This window comes from Podarcis bocagei (assembly GCF_964188305.1).
Source record: "Podarcis bocagei genome assembly, chromosome: 8".
NCBI lineage: Eukaryota > Metazoa > Chordata > Lepidosauria > Squamata > Lacertidae > Podarcis > Podarcis bocagei.
In genome coordinates, this window is record NC_138133.1 from 56,308,345 (window position 1) to 56,327,134 (window position 18,790).

The window sequence follows — 18,790 nt, forward strand, 5'->3', positions numbered from 1 at the left end:
TGGTACCTATTTATCTACTTGCGTTGGCATGCTTTCGAACTGCTAGGTTGGCAGGAGCTGGGACAGAGCAACGGGAGTTCACTCCATCGCGGGGATTCTGATCGGCAAGTCCAAGAGGCTCAGTGGTTTAGACCACAGCGCCACTTGCGTCCCTTAATGTAGGACATAGTACTCTCATGAACATGGCTTAAAAAATAATAATACACAGATTGAAGTCAACTAACACATAAATTGGTTACAAATACATGCAATGGTTCTGTGAGAGGCTTAGTGATAACTGTCACCACAGCTTCCCAATACATATTGTTGCATTGGCATCCGTCAGTCTTGAAACATAATGGAGTGTGCCTCTGTGTTAGCAACACCGAAGTGACCTCCCTAGAGTGCAAGCCTGGGGAGTGTGTGAGGAGGTCCTGGGCTGCCCAGGAGGCAAGATCCCCCTTTTTGGCCTCACTGCTGTAGTCCTAAGGAAAGCAGAGCAATACTTTTGGCACCAGCTTGGCTGCAGGAATTGCTGGAAGGAGCCGCACAACCATCCAACCATTTTAGGGATTCCACTCTGGATTTGTGTAGAGTTTACTCCTTAGCCTTTTGTCCTCCCAAAGATATTCTTCAAGGCAATGGAGGTTTAGGATCTGCATTTTCCTTCTCCTAGATGAGCTACCTACCTTCCCAGGTGGACAAGCCCCATCTGCCCCTCACTTCCCTTTGCAGAAGAAACTGCCTTCTTTATATTGGACCCACTACTGGCCTCGTCCACTCAATCTGCCAGAGTCTGACTTTGCATTCAGGCAGGGAAAGGCCCTAACTCACCAAAGATTTGAGACCCATCGGCTACCCTCCCATGGTTTAGCCAGCCAGTCAAAGCCATTCCCAGAGTGTGGCCACTGTTGCATGTTGACAGCTTCTAGTAGCCACCAGTGAGAGTTGAGTGCAGGGTGGGGACCAAAGGTGGACAAACTACCCCAGAAGGAGCACAATGTGTCCTCCAGCAGAGGTACTTCCCCACCCTTAACATCCCCCCCACACCCAATACATGTACACAGGTGCTTAAGGAAGCATGTCTTCATAGCGGGAATCTTGATTGTGAACCTAGTACAGATGCTGCAAGCACAACTACTTCATAAAGCCTCATAAAACATAAAGTCTTCCTGATAATGTTTTAAAAGCCAGTTTGTTTGTTTTTGAAACCTCATTGATTTGTGGTTTTACTATAATTCAAAATAAATGGGCTGTATTCAGTTGGTGTCCTTCTACAAACACAAGGTCTCCCCAAACCCCCAAAATGTTTTTTTGGTGAGGGGAATGGGAACTGACAAAAATCCCCCCTCTTTGATTAGGGTAAACTGCTGTGGCTTTGGTGCTAGGAAGACCAATAGGATTCGACCTAATGATTTTAGAATCTGATGAAGGTTTAGAATGTGTCCCAGGATTAATAACTTTGCCACATGAATTTATATACTAAGGGTGGTACAGAGCTAAAGAATAGTAACCAAACACTCTTGCGCCCTGGGACTTAATGAATGACTGGACATCAGTGGTTGTTAGAGAAAAAGAGTGAGTGTCAGTTAATGTTGTGCCACAATCAACTTTAGTTAATTATAATTTGCACACATGGCTCTAAGTAAAATGGGTTTCTTGCAGAGCAGCTCCTTTCAGGAAAAGAGGACTCATATATTCCAGGATATAGATAGATTTGCAGCCTTCCATTTGTTCTCTGAGGGACCTTGTCTCTAATAAACTCTCCAGTCCTTATGGCCTTTGATCCTATGCTTGCAGGGTCCTTGCCTCTGCTTTGTCTGTGTCAATGAAGATTCAACACTAGAGGCTTTGGCTGCAATAATTCCCCCCTACACACACCCTTTATAAGGATATCCAACAGTAGGAATGAATTCCCCCCATTTCAGGTGCTTTTATTTAAATGTTTTAGCACTGTATGTTATTCTCATTCTGGTGTCTCTGAGCAAAAGGCTTCTAATTGAGTGTGTGTGGAAGCTGTAACAGGCTGCTATCTGAACGATTGATTTTTCTTTGTTGGTCATCAATAAACTTCAGTACATGTCATTGCTGTGCTCCATTACAGTACAGTGGTACCTCGGGTTAAGAACTTAATTCGTTCTGGAGGTTCGTTCTTAACCTGAAACTGTTCTTAACCTGAGGTACCACTTTAGCTAATGGGGCCTCCTGCTGCCACTGTGCGATTTCTGTTCTCATCCTGAAGCAAAATTCTTAACCTGAGGTACTATTTCTGGGTTAGCGGAGTCTGTGACCTGAAGTGTCTGTAACCTGAGGTACCACTGTATTGATTTGAGGAGAAGGGATATGTCAGCAGGAAGACAGGCAAGGTGTTTGGTATGTTGTTGGGTGAGTGGGTGGGTGTTTAAAAAAATTCTGATAGCTGAATGTCACACACATGTTTAGCAATTGCTTTCTGCATTCTCATCACTCACACAGGGGTGTTTCAAACTAAAGACTTTGATGGTTCTTTTAGGTTGTACATTGCCTTACCTTTTTAGATGGACCATCTATATTTTGTTCTCTGCAGGAGCAGCTTCTATTAAAAGAGCTGTTCCTTTGTTTCCTTGCTCTGTCTTAATTGAGCCTTTGAACTGCATTAAAGGCATGCAGTGCATATAGTCTCCAATAAGATGTATATTTTTGAACTGAATCTGCATTTGAATACCTTTAGTTACTTCCCACCACCACCTGCACACATAGGAAAAAGTCTGTTTAAAAAGAAAAGGGAATATATTTGCAAGTTTAATTTCCCTGGGGAGAAGTGGGCTTTTCAGAGCAACTTTGATATGTTTTCCCTTTATTTTCTGTGTAACCTGTGGTTTAATTCCTATTCACATTTTGCATTCATATTTGCATGATAAAAGAGTGCCACATCTTTTTAAAAGTCCCCTCTTGAAAGTCTGAATTGTTCATGAAGAATCCAAAGAGCAAAGCAGAAATAAAATAAATCTCTCTCGAAAAAATTACCATAATCTTCTAACATTCACCATTTTAAGAGATCCTGCCATTGTCTTTTGTAAAGCAAATGAATAATAGGGCTTGACTGTTTTCATGGCAGAGCATCAGTGTGATTCTGTAATTCCTTTCTTAATGGAATCACCTCAGTGCTGAAATTTGTGGCCTCTGTGTTAAAAACATCCCTCCCCCAATGTTCCCCAAACTCAGTAATATAATTAGGACCTTAACATCTCAGATGTGGGGGGGGGGGACACACCAGTCCATATCCCTTACAGGTTACAGTTAGCAGGTAAGCTACATGCAATGACAGGAAGCTGCAGGTAACTTTGTGCCTTGCTGCCCTGCTAGATAACATCAACATTACACTGAAGTGCTGTTTATTTCACCCCTTCATTGCTAGCAGCTAATAGTGTGGAAGAAAATGCCCAGCAAAATGAATAGACCAAACTTCTCAGATAACTGATGACTACCAGATGTGCTCAGTAGGCTTCTTCAGTCCCTGCAATCCCTTCCAGGGATTACAACTTGAATAACTTGAATAAAATATGGGGGGGCAAGTAAGCCCTGCCCCCACATAATCAGTCATATGATGTGGTGCATGGACACCATTTGAATGGCAATGCCCATCAACTTTGGGGCGGCCCAAACTTTGGGGCGGGAATGGATCAGTGATCTGGGGGAGCCTGTAACAGCCAGGAAGATAGAGGCAAAGGCAGAAGAAGCTGGAGGATTGGAGAGTAAAGAACAGGTGCAGAAGGAAGGAGAGATAGGTCAGGCTGGTGTTGAGTCAAGGGCTTCCACACTTCCTCATCCTGCCCCCACCTCTCCTGCTCTCTCAGGACCAGAAGAGGAGGAGCAGAAGAAGGTTGGATGGAGGAGGATCCATCTCCCAGTTTGTAGATTATAAACTGAGGTTGGGGTGTGTGGCCTCTCTTATTTAATTATAGATTTACTTACAGTCTTGTTTAGAAACTATTTTGACCACAAGTGGAAGTTGCTGCTATTTGTTTTGTGTCTTTGCAGTTTTGAAATTATTTATGAGCAGAGATCTTTCTTGTAATGAATACAGTAAATTGATTTGTTGGTAGATGTCCTTTTTTCTGTTGTGATCATGTATCTTTACATGATGGCATCATTAAGAGAAAGGAACAGCGAAAGTAATTTTAGATTTGGAAGTGGAAGCAGCTATTCTTTTTGTTGGTGGTGGGGTTTCTTGTGCAGTGACATCAGATATAGTTCTGTATTCTGCATCACTGAAGCTTCACCAACAAAGGAACATCATTCACATTTCACACAGCAGTGCCCAAAGAGCGTATTTATAGTTGTCGTGAGATGAATCTTTATAGCAGTGTATTGTTAATGGATACAGTGTCATTCCAGTGGATGGTATTTAGTTTCAGTGACTTTTGATTTTAGGAAGGGACTGTGCAGCATAAAGAACAAGGCTTTGGAAGCATGAGTGGTAGATTGGTACTTCTGAGCAGCAGCAACACTGTTGATTTTACCCAAATGGGAAATTTGGGGTAGGTTGAATGCCTTTAGTCCATAACAGAATGACAAGGATTATTGCATTAATGTGTAGCTATCATGTGGACGTACAATGGCAGTGACTGAATAGGCTAGTTTATTCCAAATCCTGTTAATCCAGGGTATAGCTTCAGATTCATGGCATCTGTGTTTAGTAATCTCTTTCTAAATTATCTAAAGGCCTTTTATGTAACTGTTATGGCAATAAACAGTTCAGTGTGACAAATCCCTGGCTTAAGCGGCTGGACGGAGGATGTGTTCTTTACTGCATCTGACTGCCTGTGAGTTATTTCTCGCTGGCTCTCACTCTGCAACCTGCTTCAGTCCCTGATTTAGATACTACTTTATGGCTTAATGTGGCTTCCTGATTTCTTGCTCTGGTAGTTTTAGAAACCTAATGTCTAGTTTCTGCTTAGTTATTGCACCTTGAGACCTAAACATAGTTCTGATTTCCCAGTTTGGAGATTATCCTGAAACACACTAGACAAAAGGCTTTAGGTTGGCTTCACATATGGCTTTCTGAAAGTGTCTTCTATTCATAGGAGAGGTTTTTTTAAAAGTTAGAGCAGGAAAATGGGAAATATTATTTTCATGGAGGGTCTTAACAGTTGCTATTTAATAAATTTGTTGTCATGATTGCAAGATTATCTTGCAAGCAAGGCAGTCAGCTTAACAGCTCTTTTTACATCAGGTAACCCAGGTGGAAAAGTCAAGCATGCTAAACCAGACCTTAGAGTGCCTAGGGCAGGCACCCCCAAACTCAGCCATCCAGATGTTTTTGGGACTACAATTCCCATCATCCCTGACCACTGGTCCTGTTAGCTAGGGATGATTGGAGTTGTAGTTCCAAAACATCTGGATGGCCAAGTTTGAGGATGCCTGGCCTAGGGCATTCAAAAGTGCTCCAGAACACCTATGTCACTGTACAGAATTATTACTCTCAGTTTGATTTCTGGTGAATAAAAACCTTCACAAAGTGGATTTCAACATATTTCACAGAATAAATAATAAAAGAATAAAAACAACAATCAATATTTAATACATAATTCATTAAAATAAATAATAAAGGAGTGGCAGATGAAACCTTAGTTAAAGGCACTAAAATTAACCAGTTGCAGATTGGAAAATGTAGATCTTTAAAATCCTCCTAAATGCTAGTCATACATATTACTTGGATAGTGCTTATTTCAAAGATGTGCCACCACAGAAAAGGTCCTGTCCCTTGCACACACTAATCTCACAGTTCTCACCTGTGGCCCAGGGAGCAGGGCCTCAGATGATTATCTTAAAGCTTAGGCAGGCTTGTATTGGTACAAGTGGTCCTTCAGATGATCTGTTCTGAAGCCATTTAAGGAGTTAAAGGCTAATAACTACTGCCTTAAAATGAATCGCTAGCCAATATAACTGGAGTAGAATAGGTATAATGTGATCGCAAACACCAGTGTCCTGTGTTATAGTAGCAGCATCCTGCAGTGATTATAGTGGACTGGAAATTCATCATTCTTCTTTCCAGTGATCACACTGTATCACTAATCCACCACACTGTATCACTAATCCATCAAAAGACTCGTTTGAGCACAGAAGCAAATGTGCAAACAGGAGTACTTTACTTTGCAGGAAATGTGATTGTTCTTGTTCATCTTTTCTGTGATTCTTCACATGGCTGTGTGTATAAATATTGTTGCCGTCTTCCATCTGGGTGTTTATGTTGAAGGAGTCCTTCTTTTGCTTACAAAGGTACTTTTCATATTCAGTGTCATATAAAATATACCTTTCCCCCCCTTAAGTTCTCAGAAGTATTCTTTTTTCGGAAAATGGAGAGATTTTCAAAGGACATGTTAGAGCTTTTCAGGATCTGCCTTATACCCTCAATGTCTCTTTCCACTTGGCTAGTTTAAAACAACTGACATTTTAGATCCATCTCCCTGGTACAACAGAATAGAGAGAATCTTCCTCCTTAAGGACAAGAATAGTGTGGAATCTTGCCAAGACTTTGAGATGTTGTACAAAAGCATTACAATTACACAAGGCTGTAGTGTATTTAAGGACTTGGTTAGATTCATGGTAGTTACTTCCAGATTTATGATAATGCAACTGTGAAAGAGCAATAGCAATTCTCACTGTAGATCTCTAGCACAGTAAGCTTTGGAAAATTGCCGTTTTAGACGAACGTATGCATCAAATCCATGTCATCAAAGGACAAGTGGAACTAGGAGCTTTTTTCTTTCTTTTTGGGGCAGAATGTTGACTGACAGCACAAGGACACTTCCAGGGCAATATGCAACAGTCTGGAAAAAATAATTTAAGATTGGAGTGTGTGGGGAGTTACCATCAGTTCATGTTATTTATAACCCCTTAGGCCCCTCTGTCTGTCAAATATGATAAAGGTGGTTGTCTTCTTCTATACTAGATCCATAATGAAACTGAAACAAAACTGGACCAATAATGAAATATTTTGTTACATCAGGTCTCATGCCATGCAACCATAGTTGTTAGACCTTTTCTCTTATTCAGTTTGTTTCTTGGTATTTCTGTTTGATACAAATAAATAACTGTAGTTCTCAACAACACACCCACACACCCGGCTCTATAATTTTTAAAAAGTCTGCTTTCACTTCAGTCTGGAAACTGAAAACAAACCCTCCCCCCCAAAAAAAATACCAATGGTTAGGGTTTTTTTGTTTTTGTTTTTTTAGGCAGCCTTTGACACTCAGAGTTAAAAAAAAATGGGTGGAGGCATTCTAATTTGTTCCAGTTTAAGTTGCAGCAGATCTAACAACACATATCTGGTGGACTGAATCTAGAGCCCCTAGTTTGAGATTTACGGTAAGCTTTTCCTGTTTTCCCCTGAAGCTTATCCTACAGAAACCTTAGCACAGCCTTTGCATGCTGGTTTGGGCTGATGGGAGTTGTATTCCAAAACATCTGGAGACCACTAGGATGGTGAAGGCTGCCTTAGCCCATGTGGCATTTATCTTTTCTCTTCTCTCACAAACACCTAATCAAAAATCGATTTGTGCCCATCCAGATAACTGAAATGCCTTTACATTGATGCCTAAAGATGCTTAGCCTGCTTTGTGGTATAAGAAAGCTTATATCAGAGTTTAAAAAAAACCCTTATTTCAGAATCATATTAATTATATACATTAGTCAGTGTTTCAAAATTTGAGCATTTTTTGTTGCTGTGTCTTTTGCAAACCTTTGGCTGCAAGGTAAATTGTCTTGCCTAGAAAGAGCTCACATCCCACAGGGAACAACACCATTTTTAACTATTAGGGGTTGCCTTGCATAATGCCTGGTTTGACCAATCACCAGCTCTCTAATGTGTAATGCTGGTGGTCTCACAACTGACCCTTCTTCTTAGCCACTTCATGGCAGCAGGATTCATAGGTCTCTGCCTTTGGGGGCAGCATCTGCACCCAGTTTTCACTTCAAAAAGAGAGTTATTGGTGTTAATTGGTACAAGCCAAAGATCTATCCCAAGTCAATCTGGTGAGATGTACAACTCAAAATTTGTTTGAGTTACTCTTCCTACAGCAACTCATGATGATTGGCACATCTCACTGCATGCCCCTCCTTCCAAACCAGTGGACAATGATGCCCAACTGGTATCTGCAGACTGTCAGTACCCACTTCTAAGCCCAGAGGATAAGACTGCCTACAACTGACACCCAGTTGGCAATGAGTCTGCAAGCCTTGGTTTTTCATAGTTGTAGAGTCATTTTTTTCAGCAGAAAAAGTTAAAGCGATATCTCTGAAGATTTAGGTTGACCTTATATATAACAGCCTGGAATAATTTTATGTAGAAGTGAAAGACAGAGTTAGACCTACCTCATTATAATTCAAACTAGAGCAAGAGTTATAGACCCCAAAGGATCTTTTCCGTCAGATGAATGTAGTGTGAGATATTGGTTAAAAGACACTAAGTCATCCCAAAAGTGCAGCTGCCCCTAAGCTACTGACTGCTTTATGAGAGCAAATTACTTTAAAGTCATTGCTTACAGTCTTTTGAACTATAAGAATGTTCTAATCAATCAGTCATCACACAGCAATTGATAAGTAATGAATGATCTTGAGTGATCTATTTCCCTATTACTTAAAGCTATTTTTCTAATGAACAAATGTTCATGATGTCACATCCTGCAGCTACCAGATACTCCCTTCTTTAGTAGTGAATTAACTTAATTAATGTGGCTGAGGAAGCAGATGATGTATGTGTATTGAATCCTTGGAGTTACATCTCTTAGCACCAAGCAAAAGCATTTCTTTTTTGTGTGTGTTATCTGTTTTCTTAATAAATCTCCATTTATATATAGACAATTATTTAAAAAGCTACACATAATTCATCATCTTCTTAAATAAGGATGCAATAATACACTCATAATGTGCAATTCATTAAACCAATATTAACAAATGGCGTGGTTTCATAGCCTGCAGTTCTAACCCCGGTTAACTGAAAGTAATGTTGTTGTATACTTTAAATCTGGATTGATATTTTGGCACATAGGTTGTATAGAATTAAAAATAATAATTCAATAGTAATAAGAATAACAATGTTAAAACAAATTCTTTTTTTAATGAAATTTTTATTGGTTTTACAGAATTTTAAAGAACAAACAAACACTTAAAAAGACATACAAACACGTATAATTTCATAACCTTTTTTCATAGACCTCTTTTCTGAGACTCCCCCATACCCCCCCTTTCTGCATCCCAATGTCCATAATTTTATAGCAACTCCCAATTGTTCCTTTCCAACCTCTGTCATCTTAGTCATCTCTGTATTCTGACCTTATATCACTGTATCCCTTTATTCCTAAAAACCACAACACTCTAACATTCATCAAGTTTATAATAGTCCTTAAGATAACTTTTGAATTTTCTCCATTCTTCTTCCGCCGTCTCTTTTCCTTGGTCACGGATTCTGCCTGTCATCTCGGCCAATGTCATATAGTCCATCACTTTCATCTGCCATTCTTCCAGAGTGGGTAGATCTTGTGTCTTCCAATACTTTGCGATGAGTATTCTTGCTGCTGTTGTAGCATACATAAAAAAAGTTCTATCCCTCTTTGACACCAATTGGCCGACAATGCCCAAGAGAAAGGCCTCTGGTTTTTTAGGGAAAGTACATTTAAGTACCTTTTTCATTTCATTATAGATCATTTCCCAGAAAGCCTTAATCTTCGGGCATGTCCACCAAAGGTGATAGAAGGTACCTTCAGTCTCTTTACATTTCCAACATTTGTTATCGGGCAAATGATAAATTTTTGCCAGCTTGACTGGGGTCATGTACCACCTATAAACCATTTTCATAATGTTTTCCTTTAAGGCATTACATGCCGTGAATTTAATACCGGTGTTCCATAACCATTCCCAGTCAGCAGACATAATGTTATGACCAACATCCTGTGCCCACTTAATCATAGCCGATTTAACTGTTTCATCCTGAGTATTCCATTTCAGCAGCAAGTTATACATTCTTGATAAATTCTTAGTATTGGGTTCTAACAGTTCAGTCTCTAGTTTTGATTTTTCCACCTGAAAGCCAATTTTCCTGTCCTGTTTGAAAAACTCCATTATTTGATGATATTGAAACCAATTTTGTACTTTATGTTTCATTTTCTCATGACTTTGTAATTTCAATTTATCTCCCTCCTGTTCCAAAATTTCCCAATACTTCGGCCATCAACAATGTTAAAACAAATTCACCCAGCTCACCCACCCAGGTTTCTCCTAATGTATACCATCAGCTCATAGGCTTACTTTTCATCAAAATTGGGGTGTGCTTTATCTTAAGTGAATGGAAACAAATTTTCTCTTAATAAAATAGACTTTGCTTTATATGTGGCCACAGCAATATTCAAATATTCTTCAGTTTGGTTTTAATTAAAGGTAAGAATGATTGTTATATAAAAAATATTGCATCATAGGTAACCAGAATATTATACATTTCTTTCACGTCTACTCTTACTTGCCTTTTCTCTAAACAAAAACTGCAACCTTTCCTCATACGAGAGTTGCCCCATATTATTTTGATTGCCCTTTTCTGAACCTTTTCTATCCCTGCAATATCCTTTTTGAGGTTAGGAGACCAGAACTGTACCCAGAAGTCCAAATGCAGTCACACCGTAGATTTGTACAACAGCATTATGAGACCTGCAGTTTTATTTTCAGTCCTTTTCTTAATGATCCATGGCATTTACGTTTTCACAGCTGATGCACACTGGGTCAATATCTTCATTGAGATGCTTTTGTGTTTGGGGTGGGGCACAGAAATAAACAGATGCTCCCTTGCTGATTGTATTTCTGATGCTGAGGAATCACATTTTACAAGTACTCAAAACTGCCATTGTTAGATGTAAGTCTCCAACAGAATCCACATCTTGGTTGATATCACTGTGCATAAGAAGATGTGCAAGTGCCATGGGCAGCCACTGGATAGGGGCAACGACATCACTCATTACAGGCAATTGACTAAGGAGAAAGTTACTTTCATTGTTTAAAATAAAATGGTCATCTGTCAGCCCCTTGGTGACAAGGATTTATTGAGACAAAATGCCTCCTTCAAAATGCTTGTTTTCAGAAATGTAAACTATTAGACTAGGGCAGATGTAAACTCCGGGAATCTTTCCAAGTACTCAGTTGGCTGTATCTGTGTTTTGAATTCTTAGAAAAAGTATTTTAAAAACCTAGAAGATGCTCACAGCCAATCCTCTTGTATGGTCTCCACCAGTGCTTTATTCTGGGGGTACGCATACGCCTAAACATTTTTTTAATCTAAGTTTGATCTCATTGAGGGGCAGTATTTCAATAGGAATAGGAAAATGAGAGTACCCCTAAACATTTTTTTAGGAAAAAAAGCACTGGTCTCCACTACATTTCATAATATTATTTGTCTCATTGGTCACTGGCCGTTCTTACCAATTATGTGCTATAGTTTAGAATAGACATCCTTCCTCTAAATTACTTAAATGGAAAGTGGCACAGAGACACAAGCTAATTTATCACAGTCTCAGGGAAGATCAGAATGAGTAAAGACGTAGAAAGCAAGAAAACAAAGTGGAACATGATGCTTTTTGTTGGACTGGGAATAGGGGCAGGATACAAAAGCTCTTTGAAATACAGCAAAAGTGTTTGAATAATTTCCCAGCATTTTTAACAGCATCTCATCTCATATTATGGTCATCTGCAAATGAGTTTACCCAGTGGGATAATGGTGTGCTAAAGTAAGAGGAGCTATGTGGCATAAGGGGAGGCTATCACTGAATTCTGTGAGTTAGCTTTCCGCCATATGTATTCTGTCAAGTAGCCAACAAGTTTGTTCCACTAAAATAGGATTCCCACATAAACATAGGGCAGTCCACCCAATCTTAAAACTACAATTTACTTCAGTGGGATTAAGAGTAGACGAAGAGGGAAAGAGAACTGCGGGCTCAGAGACGGATGGTATCTGCTCATAAGAATAAAAAAATACTGCTTCTCGATGAGATTGAGAGTCCATGTAGCCCAGAGACAAGGAACCTCAGGCCTAGGGAGCCAAATGCAGCCTTCCAGCAGGCCTTTCAATCTTCAGCACCCTGCCCAGGCCACATCCCTCCACCGCTACACACCACTCCCATGCCACTAGCTGGCCTTGTCTTGCACCCTCCTTGAGTGTTCATGCCTGACCCAAATGTGTTGCTAAATTCTGAGGATGCTTCTAGCTTGCCCCAATGGGGGATAAGAGTGCATGCTTAGGGAAGTTTTTAATGACTGATGTTTCAATGTATTTTTGATCTTTGTTGGAATCCACCCAGGATGGCTGGGGAAACCCAGCCAGATGGGTGAGGTACAAATAAATTATCATCATCATCAACATGCAGGTGTGTGTAGAAACTAGCCTACTGTGCAAAGGTGAGATTCACCATTGTTGCTTTGCCCATTTTTGCCTCAGAAGGGAATGTGACCACTGGATTGAAAAGCACCCCTGATGTAAGCCAAAATTCTGTTTCTTGCAGTGGCCGTCTAAGTGTTGGAGTTCACATTCTTTGATGGAAAGTTTAGCTACATCACACATTCAGGGTCCCTGGCAACCCTATCTTCACTTACCCTTCATGATGGCACTTTCAACACCAGTAGAGTTGATATTTCCAGAGATAGTTCTGGAATTGTGAAGATAAGGGTTTTGAGAACCCAAGATATCTAGCTTTGGCCTCCTTTCTTAGTAGCCTTGGCTGTGGGTTTTTTGTTTTTGTTTTTGTTTTTTGTTTTTTGGTACAACATGCCCTTTCACCAAATTCACTGTCCATGTACCCATATTTCACCGGACATGGCAGTAATATGACACAGCCTAATACTACACGGCTTGTTTGAATTCATACTCAGCTGGTTCTTTGCAGTTGCTGAATATGATCAGTCACTATTCTGTCTTCTAATGTGATGGAGATGTGGAGGAGAAAAGTGTTGATGTTTCTAACTTGGGAGTCTTCTTAAATTTGTTTAAAGGTCTTGTGTATAATATATGTGCCTGTCATTGACTAATGTTTATAATGTTAATGGTAGACAAGTGACATTGGGGGTTGGTAGTATCAGTGTTATGGACATGATATTCATCTTGTTGCAGACTGAAGTAATGATGATGAGTTTTTCTAATGGATATCAGACTTCATTATATGCTTTAAAATGTTCAGTTTTGTTTTCCATGTATGTGTATGTGTAAGGTTGCATAATCTTTCTTAGAACAGTAGCCTTGATACAAATGTTGAATGTTGCATTTTTTAAAACAAATTTTTAAAAGTGTGATTTTCACATCTCAGTCCTACATATATGTATTTTGAAATAAATAGCTATAAGTGTGTTTAGCAGTGTAGCCTGAATATGATTTTTCCCCTTGAGGGTTTTCAGTTTAATTTTTCATTAAAGGTAAGTTTAATGCTGACAAACGATTAGAATAACAATCTGACCATATGCATATTCAAACTAAGTACAAAGAATCCTAATCTATAACAATGGCACCCCATCTTTCCAATGACCAATATTTCTTTTTAATTGGTGTAATTTTCCCTTGATTACATATTGAGCAAAAAGAATGTAGTAAAAAGTCCTTGACCTAATAACCATGATACTTTGAACATTATCGTAGGATATTATGATTTTCAGATTAGTCTTAACAAACTTTAAAAGTTTATTGAGTAGGGATTGATATATCACTCTATCTCTGGCCAATGCCAATTTTACATGTGTTCCTTCATAAGTCTGTCCCATCTCATTTCTGCATTAACCTGTGATGTTTAAAAAATCCAAAATGGAAATTTTTATTTAAATATTGACTTAAATACAATTTTTTAAAATCTCTGTCTGCATATTTCTAAATGTATATTGTTTTCAGTTGCACATTTCTATGCACTTTGGTATGGGCTGAGCCAAGAGTTGCAATTAAAACTACAGACCAAACTAAATTCTCCTCCAACCCTATGAGTGAACCACCAGGAGGAAGAGTATATCAAATTGAGCACACATGTGTGAGGTGTAGTCCACATGCACTCCAGGGGCCATTGTTTGTTATGGATGTGAATGTTTTGGATTTTAAATGTTTCCATTTTCCCATTTTCAGTACTGTACTAGAGTGATCCCTACATCGTCAGCAATGCAATGGCAGCATATACATGTCTTATGGTGGTTGTTGCTCTGCATTGCTGTTTCTGCATTATTGTGGGAATAGCCAGCCACCAAAGGGAATAGTTAAGAGTAGTTTATATCCAGCTTCTCAATACTAATGACACTGTGCAAGGGAGGAGAAATATTCCGTTGTTAATAGCACTACAATGCACTATTAAGTGATGAGAATCTAATGAGTCAATCTATCATTCTAATGAGGCCATCTGATCTGAACACTTCGCTGTTGAAGGGTTCATTTTCTTCAGTGGGCTTTATTCCAGCAGATCATTATCATCATTTTATATAATTTATTTAACACCTATGACACAATGGGCACTCTACAAAATGTAAAAATAACCCAGTTACCCAGCTCATGAGGGGAAGAGGAGAGAATAGGAAGCAGTAATGCAAGTGTGTGTGTGTGTGTGTGTGTGTGTGTGTGAGAGAGAGAGAGAGAGAGAGAGAGAGAGAGAGAGAGAGAGAGAGATGGATGCATGCATGCATGCATGCATGGAACAAGTAGCAAAGAAATAAAGGATAAAAGACCACAACAGAGGAGACAGAAATGTTTTCAGCAACTTTCTAAAAGCAAAAGCAAAAAAGTGCTTGCCAAATATTCAAAAGAAGAACTTTAGATGGCCATTTGGCAGCTCTGTAGTCTACAGCAGATGTGCTGCTTCAGAGGTTGCTGAATTTCAGTTCCAATCAGCCCCAGTCAACATTGCCATTGGCCCAGGATGGTGGGAGTTGTCATTCAGCAATATCTGGAGAGCCAAAGGTTCCCCACACCTTACTGAACACCTGAGTACAGCTTATGCAGATGCAGTGTTTCCTGTTCATATGTTTGTTGTTCTCTCACTTTAGTTTTCTGTATTAACCATAGTACAGTATTAGGTCTATGCTGAGATTAATGCTAGCCATGGTTAATGTTTCAAGTCAGCGTTCAAAACCAGGAATTATAATGGGTTTGGAAATTTTCTCAGCATTAACCATTGTTGGGGTTACCATCAGTACAGACTTTGTGTGCTTTATGGTGTTAAATTGTCAGAGAGCATGCAAATTTAGCATATGTTCTCAATTTCATGTGAGAGATCAGGAAACTTTACATCAGCACTGGGTCTATATGTCAGAAAAGCATGAGGTCCACTGTAACAGAAAGATTTCACCCTTCTTCTCTCTTTGTTTGTTAGGAAACTGATCTCATGACTTTTAACATCTCAATGCACCGATCCTGGTGGCGAGAACATGGACCAGGCTGCATACGAAGAGTGGTGCGTCCTTCAGCTCCTGGGATGTTAGATGATTTTTCCTATGTCTCTGTGACAGGCTGCATCATTAACTTCCAATACCTAGAGGTCATTCACAGCGCCATCCAAATATTACTCTCTGTAAGTCACTGTTTGCTGAGCAAATCAGATTGTTCCATTCTTATGTTGCCACCTTATACAATTTACATATTGCCACAGTAGTTTACTCTACTCAACAGCCTAGATATTGTCTTGACTCGAATTAAAAAAGAGGATATGAAAACATAGAAGATGTCACCAGCTGGATAATCTTTCCCTTAAAAAAAACCTATTTTGGATTATGATATGAAATGCATTTAGAAGATTGTGCCAATTTTTAAATTAAAATCTAAGAACGTTTATGCAAGTTAAGGTCATTTTTATGGCACCACAGTTTCAGATTGGATGGCTGGTGGCGTATCAATAGAGAAGCTCCATACTTCTGGCATCCATATCCACCATGTCTATATGGCTAATAGCTGGGAGCAGCAGAGATACTTCTCTTGATTTTCAATTTCTCTTTCAGTGCCAAAGATTGCACCTGCCTCCTATAACACTTTAATGCTTGTTTATGCATATGCTTTATGTTTTTGAGTTTGTCAGGAAACCTTCTTTTGCCTAGAGGCAAAATTGAAGGACTCACATATGAAAACATTTGCATCACCTCCTGCACAAGCATATCTGTAGAAAGAGAGAAACACACTTTTAATCATTTATGCAAACTACATGGTCTCATGCATTTGTGGGAGGGTATGCGCAATTATTTCTTTGGAATGCAGAAATAATCATTTATTTCATTGGCGCTGGCTTCCTTTGGGAAACATGCACATCTGGCCCAGGAATAAGCCTGCTTCTAGGAATGGAAGAGAAATATTTTTCACCACCTGCTGCAAATCCTCCTGAAGAAGGGGTAGCTCAGTACAGCTGGTGATGTCTATGCAGGTGGATGGGAATTTTTTTAAAAAATCAGATTTGATAAAAAAATTAAGAGATTCCTTGAGTTGTTCTGCAAGGCTAAGAAGAAGTATGTAGAGGCCCTGCTTTGCCTCATAGACTGGAATTTTTATGTCTTTTCAGTAAACTGAGCATGTTGGTCCCTTGGCGTAGCAGCAGTTTTCAACTATGTCAAGTAAAATGTATATGCAGAAACGCAGAGTAATCATGTCTAAATGTGTTCATACTGTGAGTTGAAGTTCTCATCCATATTTAGTCCAATTGATGCAATCATTTTTGTAGTGGGTCCTTGGTTCTTCTTTGTATTTCCTTACCTGATACCATTTTTATTAGTTTTAAAAGCTAGGTCATTTGTGAGAAGGGGAAAAATAGATAAGGTAATAATGACTGCAATAATTAGCAAAGCATTGTAAGAAATGAACGCATTTAGAATGGGTAGGCATTTTGTCCATATAATATGGCTGGCCATAGTGCCTTATTATCTAAATTAGTGTGAGTCATTGTACCAATTCACAAATGAAACCACAGAGACCAGGAGTGGGAAAGAAGACTCAGTAAGGTCCTTCAATTAGCCAGAAAGCGCCTATTTTCCTGGGGAAAGCTTCAAAATATCAAAGCAACTGAATTTACAAGTGTAAAAGTCATCTTTTCATTGTCAGTTACCTGTAATTGCCCATTAAGAAAGGAAAGTGGTTGATTATACTGGGGCAATGGTCTCTTTGCCCTTGTAGTGTATGTGCTGCTAGAAAGCTAACTATCTAGGTTAACCTCTTCTTTTCTAATTCTGCCCAATGACTCGGAAAGTCAGTGCCATGTATTATACATGGGACCTTAGAGCAGCCTCTACTGCAGAGCTTTCCAAACTGAAACCAAACAATTTATTAGAACTAAGGACTAGTGAAGTGTCTACTTGCAGCAAAGCAATAGCTGGAGGAAGTAGCTATTCTACTAGTGTATCTGTAGCTGCTGTACTCTTTCAGCTTTAGATGGTATCAGCAGACTTTCAGATTTAGCCATGGAAATCTATGGCTGGAGATCTACTGTGTGCAACTGTTGACTCTTACTGGCTTGTTAACTTTGAATGGGTATGGTTTGGCTTTTTACAAGATAAAGTGCAGGAATAAAACTAATAATAATGATTTGGGTTATATTTTCATGTTTGCTAGACTAGCAGATGTCAATTTGGGGTTATTAAAGAGATCCGTCACTAATTGTTTTAAACCTTTGGTCAGAGCTAAAACCCAGAGCCATGCAAGGAATTAAGACAGACAAAAGGAGGTACTTATTATGTTCTAATATGATTATTTTAAAATGGGAAATGGATATCTTATGTTGTTCTTCTTGTCATTTGTGATTTAAATATTACCAAGAACATCCAAGTTAAAATATCCGTAAGAAATCCAGTTTAATGCTTAACCTCCCCCACAAAAAGATCATTTTAAATAGGCTTTATAAACTTCATAACAATACCTTAGATATTCACAGCTTAATTGTTTGTAAAAGCCTGGTAATACAGAATCCTCATTTGTTAAAATAAAAGCAACTTTGCTATTCCTTATTTCGCATAGATTCAGTTTATCAGGAGTTTAAATATAAATGGTTTGGCCCTTTAAAAATAATGAAATTATATTAAATAGCCATGCTATCTGTTTCTATTTTAGCCAGTAGATCATAACCACCACTGTGCAGTCTCCTTGATTTGTTTTAAAAAAAATATTCTTCCCAACTGTTTTCAAAGCATCTGCCAGGCATTGATTATTTAATGTGAGGATGAGCTATGACATTTTGTGATCTTAAATGCTATTTCATCAAAGGGAGAAAATAATTTAATTAGCAACCATTTAATTAGCAATCTTTAGCACAGCAGCCATTAAAATGAGGAGCATGTCAATTATTAATCAAATGCTGTTACTTGTGGGCTCAACAGAGATTTATGAGTCAGAACTATATGACTCAGAACCTTCAGTAAAAGGACTTCATATCAATTTTGCAGGTGACCGAAAAAGGGGGGGGGATATGTCGCGAATTCCTCACGGCGCTTTTAGCAGAATGCTCAGAGTCCCAGATTCTTTAGTGCAGTCTTTTTAATGTGAGCTATATACAAGTATTTACAAAAGCAGTTCATACAGAGTACCTGCACCTTAAGGCAAACGGATACTCACCACCACAGCACAACCACACCACAATTACTGTTGAACAGGCTTTCCTTTTAAAACGGGTGATAGCCAATCACATTCAGATGTGATTCAGATGGTCCGCCCCCGCCACTTAATGGATCCAAATGGTTTCCAGAGAGTGGTAGGGGATGTTTTATCCCATGCTGATGGCCTTTCAGCTGATTCCCTGGTGGCCCGCTGGAATGTGGAGTTAACCAGGGCTATTGACTGTTTGGCTCCAAAGCGCCCTCTCCG

At 39.1% G+C, this 18,790-nt stretch overlaps 1 protein-coding gene across 2 annotated transcripts in view; it reads left to right on the plus strand.

The window, feature by feature from the left end:
- Positions 1-18,790, plus strand: part of NKAIN3 (sodium/potassium transporting ATPase interacting 3) — a 206,270-nt gene that overhangs the window by 122,129 nt on the left and 65,351 nt on the right. For both annotated transcript variants that reach the window (XM_081205253.1, XM_081205254.1), the window contains exon 4: positions 15,330-15,527. In XM_081205253.1, coding sequence (XP_081061379.1) covers positions 15,330-15,527 — 198 coding nt within the window. The remainder of the gene's footprint in view (positions 1-15,329; positions 15,528-18,790) is intronic.